The sequence below is a fragment of the Armigeres subalbatus genome, chromosome 3 (assembly GCF_024139115.2).
Source record: "Armigeres subalbatus isolate Guangzhou_Male chromosome 3, GZ_Asu_2, whole genome shotgun sequence".
NCBI classification, from domain to species: Eukaryota; Metazoa; Arthropoda; class Insecta; order Diptera; family Culicidae; genus Armigeres; species Armigeres subalbatus.
The window spans coordinates 312103226-312110391 of NC_085141.1; the positions used below are offsets into that span (position 1 = coordinate 312103226).

At 38.4% G+C, this 7166-nt stretch overlaps 1 protein-coding gene across 1 annotated transcript in view; it reads right to left on the bottom strand.

Annotated features, from left to right (window-relative positions):
- The window catches only part of LOC134220781 (phospholipase A1-like), a 31737-nt gene extending 30343 nt beyond the window's left edge, over positions 1-1394 (bottom strand). The window contains exons 1-2 of the mRNA XM_062699882.1: positions 1050-1394; positions 820-985 (exon numbers count right to left, since the gene is read on the bottom strand). Of these exons, the coding sequence (XP_062555866.1) occupies positions 820-985; positions 1050-1128 (245 nt within the window). The 5' untranslated portion in view covers positions 1129-1394. The remainder of the gene's footprint in view (positions 1-819; positions 986-1049) is intronic.
- Between the last annotated feature and the right edge of the window lie 5772 nt (positions 1395-7166).

Consider the following 7166-nt stretch of genomic DNA (forward strand, 5'->3'; position numbering starts at 1 on the left):
CGGATTCTGATAGCTTTTCCGCAAACGTGACCTTTAAGTGGTCTTGTTGTGTAGGGGTTATCACGCCTATCTAGAGAGTAGGAGGTTGAGGGTTCGAGTCCCTCCAAGACACGTGGATTCTTTTTCGCAAATTTCATATCAATTTGTCTATTTCGAAACATATGCTGTGCATATGCACAGCCAAGATATTTAACAAAAAAAAAAGGTTTTCGTACGGCCGAGTTGCCGAATAATATGCAATTAACCATAGCGTTATTCCTAGACAGATAATCGGCTGCCGACACCACACAGCTATCTAGGCTGTTCGGGGAGAGAAATTGACATTAACTTAAGGTCAACTCTCAATGTGGCCGAACTATCGTTCAATGAAGACTTGAAATATCTAAACAATGGTGTATACTTGATAGTCTTCAAACGTAAATTATTTTCGGCAATATTTTACGTTCGAACATAAAGCTCTATTAGAGTAAATGTAAATGCAATCTTTTTCAAATCCACAATGCAAATAGTGCCGGAATTAGATTCAATAATGCTAATCTGACAAGCGTCAAAGTCCTAGACTCCCAGTAATGGCAATGGCAGAAAAGAACAATTCGAATTAATCTAAATGCAGTGAGTTTTATCCATATTTAAGTTAAATTCATTATTATATTACACAATACACCAAATTAAGATAATGCTCTCAGAATACAAACATAAGGAGTCCAAGAAGTCAAATCAAACTTTGCAACTGTAATTATGTTTGTTTAGGATTTTACCCTTACTAGAGATTTTACAAATCAATTACGACCGAACTGATTATAACAAATATGTACTCACCGCAGCGGGAGACTGTTGTTGTAGAACGAACGCGAAACAGTTCCAACCGTCTCAATCGAGAACACGTGAGGCTCATTCACGGTAAGTGGAGTGTACAAGTAGAACCGCACATCACGTTTGGCGCTGAAATTGCTGCTTCCAAAGCCGATTCTATTAGTGCCAGTGGCTACAAGTGGACGTAAGTTGTACAATTCCATCGTAATCGGTGTATGCCAAGCAGTAGTACTTACGAATTACGTCTTCCTCCTCAGCGTGGGTGCCAAAAGCCAACACAAACAGTAGCACTATTTTCTGGAGCATTTCGCTCATGAAACAACCAGTCGTACTGAGGTAGCGGGCAGAAATGTATGACCTTTTTGCTTAAAACTCCAAAAAAATACAATGCTTTTTCCAAAGCACCGGTACCGAAATTGATTCAAGCATACAAACTGCACTCGCTATCACTGCACTTCCCGTAGGGCGATTGTTTATTCCCTTCGTGACGCCGCAATCGCCTCACCGCATGATAAGCGAACGTAACAATGTGAGTCGATGGCGAGCTTTCAACCATTCCGGGTGACACTATCAATCTAACTGCCAAAATATTCCATTTGTGCATGTTCAACCAAAAAAAAAACGGTCTCCCAAAAACTTTCGCTGCGTTTCAACGGCATTTCGTCACACTTCCGATCATCTCAAACAATCGATAACGCCGCTCAAACTTATCCAACATACAGCGATAATGATAGATCGATCCACCTGAACTACGAGGAGCATTTGAAGGTCGCGTGTATGTAAAGTGCTTTAGGTGGCGTGCATGTGGATTTTCCCATTTGCAGTACAGTCGGGTCTCCTGCGACGCTTGTTTATTTTATAAGAGGAACGACGTTGAAGGTTTTTTTTTCATTCTGGAATTTCTTTTTGTCAAACATTTTTGGAATATCTTTAGAGGCGGGTTTTTAGACCAGCTTCCTTTTAATGGTGTTGTAAGAGACCCGACTGTAGTTTCAATCGCATGTTTTATGCTCTCTGCTCCATCCTAACGTGGTCATCGAACAAAAAAGTATTAAGAATGCCGATCTATCATGTTCCACCAGAAAGCAATACCATTCGACAGCGTACCGCTCAGTCTGTATTATCAATTTGTGGTCATTTTTTTGTGTCGTCTCTATGAACACATTCATCTGTTGGTCGGGTTCGTCTCATTAGCATATTTCTGTAACTCAAGCTCTTGCTGAAATAGAAGTGACAAGCCGCTGGTTTGTTTGCATTTTGCTCTAACCGCTATGGAATCCATAAATGAGCTGAGGGGAAGATATGCTTTTCAAACAAAGATGATAGCCTATCGAACATTTTTTTACAATACTGTGTCTTTTATTCATTCTTATTTCTTCTGTGATCTACGCCTCAGTTGCAAAAATAGCTTGAACTCATGGGTCATTTCGTTCGAACATTATAAACTCCAGATGAATGATGGACCTATAAATGCATTAAATGTCCATTTTTACTGCAATGGGACCTATATCTAAATTTCTAGTTTCAATTCAATAATCGGAAATTCCCATTAATGGAAAGAAGAAGTAGTCTTGAGGAAATTCCACTCTTACCTTGGCAATCAACTCACCTTACTACCTGTGGAGAAACAACAAACGAAGGAAACAGTTTCTTTATGAAAACTTTTTTTTACAGTTTAGACGTTTGGCCGTAAGCCCATCACATAGATTTTTTTTTTAATTATTTATGGTATTTTACATGAAAGAATTCCTACAGCATATTCTTTTAAAGGAAATCATGAAGTTGATACCTTAAAACTATAATTTTAAAATCTATCTACGCTATTTACACTACGTTTGTTTGATAATCTAATTGTATGTCAAATGACCGCAAATGGATATGAATTGATGGAAAAAGTAAAATCTATCCCCCTAAAACGCTATTTCGACCTCTCTTATGTGTTTTTCTTATTTTTTAATGCGCGAGAAAGGCACCACCAATGTTAGGTGGATTGATCTGGGTTTTTTTCTTTATTCTTTATTAACGTGATTTTTAAGTTTACACAAAGTTCATCACTAAGACCGGCAGTGTTCATTCCTTGTCGTGTTTCTGGACGAGCCGGACGTATTTTACTCCCGTGTCTCATCACGTGACGCGCTTTATACCGCTGGAGTTTTTTCCCCCGTTTAGTATTCGGCGGGTTGTTTTTATATCGTTAAGTTGCCTACGCGAGTGTAAAGCTAGTTACAATGTGATTTATCCAGCCGACTAGTTAAGGAAGCGAGCTGTTCTAGCGATGCTATTGCAGTCTCGTTAGTTTGGTTTTTTTTTTTTTTTCATCAAGTGCTGCGACGACGATCAGTATCAATCAGCATCAGGTCGTCATCGACAACGCTACCTACTCGGGTAGGCAGCAAACAGGCTAAGGGCGAAGCCAGAGTAAACGCGACGTGCGATGCGACGCGACGCGACAGTGCAATTTGACAGCCTGTTGATAATGATTGTTATTCTTTTACGTGAGTCGCGTCGCGTCGCATCGCACGTCGCGTCTACTCTGGCGGGCACCTAAGTAAAAAGATTGTATCCCATTGTCTCTTTGCATTCGTTTAACTTTCATCCACGCACCAGTGGTGAAGCTTTTGTGTGCTCTGCCTGTCGTTAGGCAAGGGTGGCACCGTTGCATTAGAGTGGGACGAAACGCAAAAAAGGTTGGCTGAATTATTATTAAAAACTTTGAATTTTTTTGTGTGTGTGTGTTTGTTTTGTTATTATTATAATTAAAACCTATTAGTATTATTTTTTTTCTCTTCTATTTTTTTTTTGGGGGGGATTTTGTATTACATTTCATGGACGAAGAAAACGGAGGCGAGACGCCTCCCAAAGACAATGTCGTTCGCACGCGATTCTACCAGGCTTCTTCGCCTGGGCCTTGGGTTGTTTACTTTCGGCAGAAAGTGAAAAGTATTGATTTTCTAGGAATCAAACGTGATTTGACGCGTCGTTTTCCGAAAACTGATTTTCATCAAATCAATCGGAACAAACTACGTGTAACCGCACCTACATACCAGGATGCAAATGCTATTGCAAAAGACCAGAACTATAATGTGGAATATTTGGTTTATGTGCCCTCGCGGGAGGTCGAGATTGAAGGCGTAATTAACGCAGCGAGCCTGACTTATAAGGATGTGCTTGCAGGAAAAGGCCGTTGAAAGAATGCCCTGCAATCTACCGTGGATATTCTGGACTGCAAGGAATTGCATTCAGCAGCCATGGTAGATGGTAAAAAGTATATTCGAAGTCAGGTTCGCTACGGGTAACGTTTGCCGGTTCGATACTCCCAAAATATGTAGATATCGAAAATATGTTGTTTCCGGTGCGTCTTTTTGTACCCAGAGTTTTCAATTGTACCAACTGCAAACAGTTGGGGCACACTGCCGAGTTTTGCGACAACAAGCCCCGTTGTGGCAAATGTTTTGAAAGGCATAGGGAGGACCCGAATAAAACAAAACCGCAAGTTATATTGTTCAAACTGTACAAAAACAATACAATTTATGGGTAACAATTAAAAATATTGTTCTTTTATTGTACGATGTGTAATACAAATTGAACAATCTATTGTATATACAATAAAATTACAATAATTATTATTACTCCGACAATAAACAAAAACAAGTTAACAAAAATTGTGATTCCGATGGTTCCCGTAAGTTGTTAGATTTGGTTTTTGATTTGCAACAGTAGTAATAATCGTTTTCGGTAAGTACCAACTAAATTAGAATATCGACAACATCTTCGGTCAAATTAGCCTTTTCTTTATTTTTATTCAGGTATGATGATAGTTAATTGGTAAAAACATATTCCAGATGGTTTTAAGTTCGTCAAAACATTGATCAATGACTAAATTAATGATTTCGTGTGTGTTACTTCTACGTGAAGTTAAACGATTTACAATGATATGGAAAGTGGAGATATATCAGCTTCCACACTGATATTCTTCCCTCCCCCTTCATACGGGAGCTTGGCAGAAGGAAGGTCGTGCGATATATGCCATCACAAATATTGCCCTCCGCTCGCTTTCAAATCGACTTCTATAAAAACATTCTTCATGCCTGCCGTATCCTAACGGAACTATCAATTCTATACTTTCGCCTCTAATGCTATCATGAACATGTACGTCCGAATTTGGAAGATGATATTAGCATTTCCATATCATTGATCAATGGTTCCGAAACGACTTAGCGGAAAGATGGGAATCGATGTAATTCTGTGATTAACGGGACTACGGAAAGGATTGATTATGCATCGACATTATCAACCAGCCGGACGTTATAGCAGAAACGAAAACAATTCCCCATTAAGACTCCATCCTCAAGGAAACGGTGGTAGTCGATTGATTAACTATTCAGAGTAACTGCGCCAATAACTCAACCGACGGCACGCGAGGCACGGAGGGTAAGCGGTGCCTTAAACTGTATTTTCCTTTGATGCATACGATTCGTCCGAAGACTCGTCTTTTGGTAATCAGGCAAAAGTGCTCCAATATGCCCCCGATGCCGTAATTCAAGGTGTTGGAGAACTTGATTTCTTACGCCGACCATCCGTCGTCGTGTGATGAGAAAGCTACAAGGGTCTAGCTTCCCTTCCAGTGCGATACCTTCCAGCCGGAGCTGGAAACGCTGGTGACGTTCGAATGTTAGACATGGGGGTCCTGAGGGACATTGTTGCCCTGTATTCTACCGCATGGGGTAAATATTGTTCTACCAATCGCTCGTTTGATAGACAACATCTTGTTTACTGGTATGCGTCAATAAATAACTTAAAAGATTTTACGAACATGAGCTGCTTTTTTGAAAAGATATTTTTTAGCATGAAACTTAACATGTGTATTATAGAAACTTAACAATATATTATATTATATTGTATATATTATATATAATCAGATAGCTTAGACAGTACGTGGATTGCCCACACACCTTATGTATTTAAAAAAAGAGTTATGCAGGCTCACACGTGCTGTATTCCACGATGTTTTTCATTTTCACTTCATACAATACATTATATTGTAGATCCAGTTGAAAACCGAACTGAGCTTTCGCGACAATCACATTTTCTCCCATTTCCAAATGTCGCAACTGCATCGCGAGTGGTGCGCATTATGGCGCACGGCTATGGCATAGATGCGCACCACTCGCGATGCAGTTGCGACATCCGGAAATGGGAGAAAATGCGATTGTCGCGAGAGCTCAGTTCGGTTTTATAACTGGATCTATAATATATAGCTCGAGAATGGGGCATTTAAGAATTCGTAAATCATGTGTCTATAAAACAGAAATACTCCTATGCTATTGCAGCGAATAATACACTTAGAACAAAGAATGAATGCAAAGATGTTTCTATATATTTAAGTGCCAGCCAGACTACGAGCTAAACCACTCGATACTTACCTACTAATGACACACTGGGGGTATTCGTACCATGGTACAAGTTGTACCACAGGTGTGTCACCTTGTATCATGCTGGTACAACGTGGAAAACCATAGTACAATATGTACTAGGGTACATAACCGTGGTATTCCACGGTCCTTGTACCACCAGTGTGTCTTTAGTATTAAGAAACACGCTATATTGAATTGTATCTTAATATTATTTTTCGTACGTCTATAGTTTTTACTGGAATTAACAAATATAATACATATCAAGATTGTCTGTGCCAAGTGATATAGCTTGTAGTGAGAACGAGGTTTCAATTCATTTTATTAATTAGTAAAATCTAATGTTACACTAATTATAAATAAAATCATATGTTTAGTTGAAGAAATAAAAAAAAAATGTAACAGTGTAAATTACAGCGTTGTTTACTTGTAATGGTATTGATTGACATATAGCTCTATTGTTGTACACCAGCAAATGACAAATTCACCTTTATTCTACTTAAATTTCCCGAAAAAGTAAATTGCAACAAATTAGCAATGATTTATTTGAATTGGAAAAACAATTGTTTAACAATTCATTTTATTGTATAGGTAAAAACAATTGACAATACAAGAACAATAGAAACCATTGTTTTGTGTTCCAAAATATATGAGAAAAAAAGGATTTTTTTACTGTTACGGTAACTAACAACCCCTATTTTCTATTGTAAAAGTCCCAATAACAATAAATTTTATTGTTAGTTACAGTATATTGTATTGTATTTTTAATGTTCAATTCACAATATTTCCTATTGTAGTTTTAATGTATTCTTTCTTATTGTTACAAAAAAAGTTATTGTTTTTTTATGGTAGTTTTTATTCGGGGAGTCCTGCCAACAACAAGTTACAAAGTGCGCTTATTGTGGCATGGACCCTCCCCATGGTTTGCAAGAATGTCCGGTG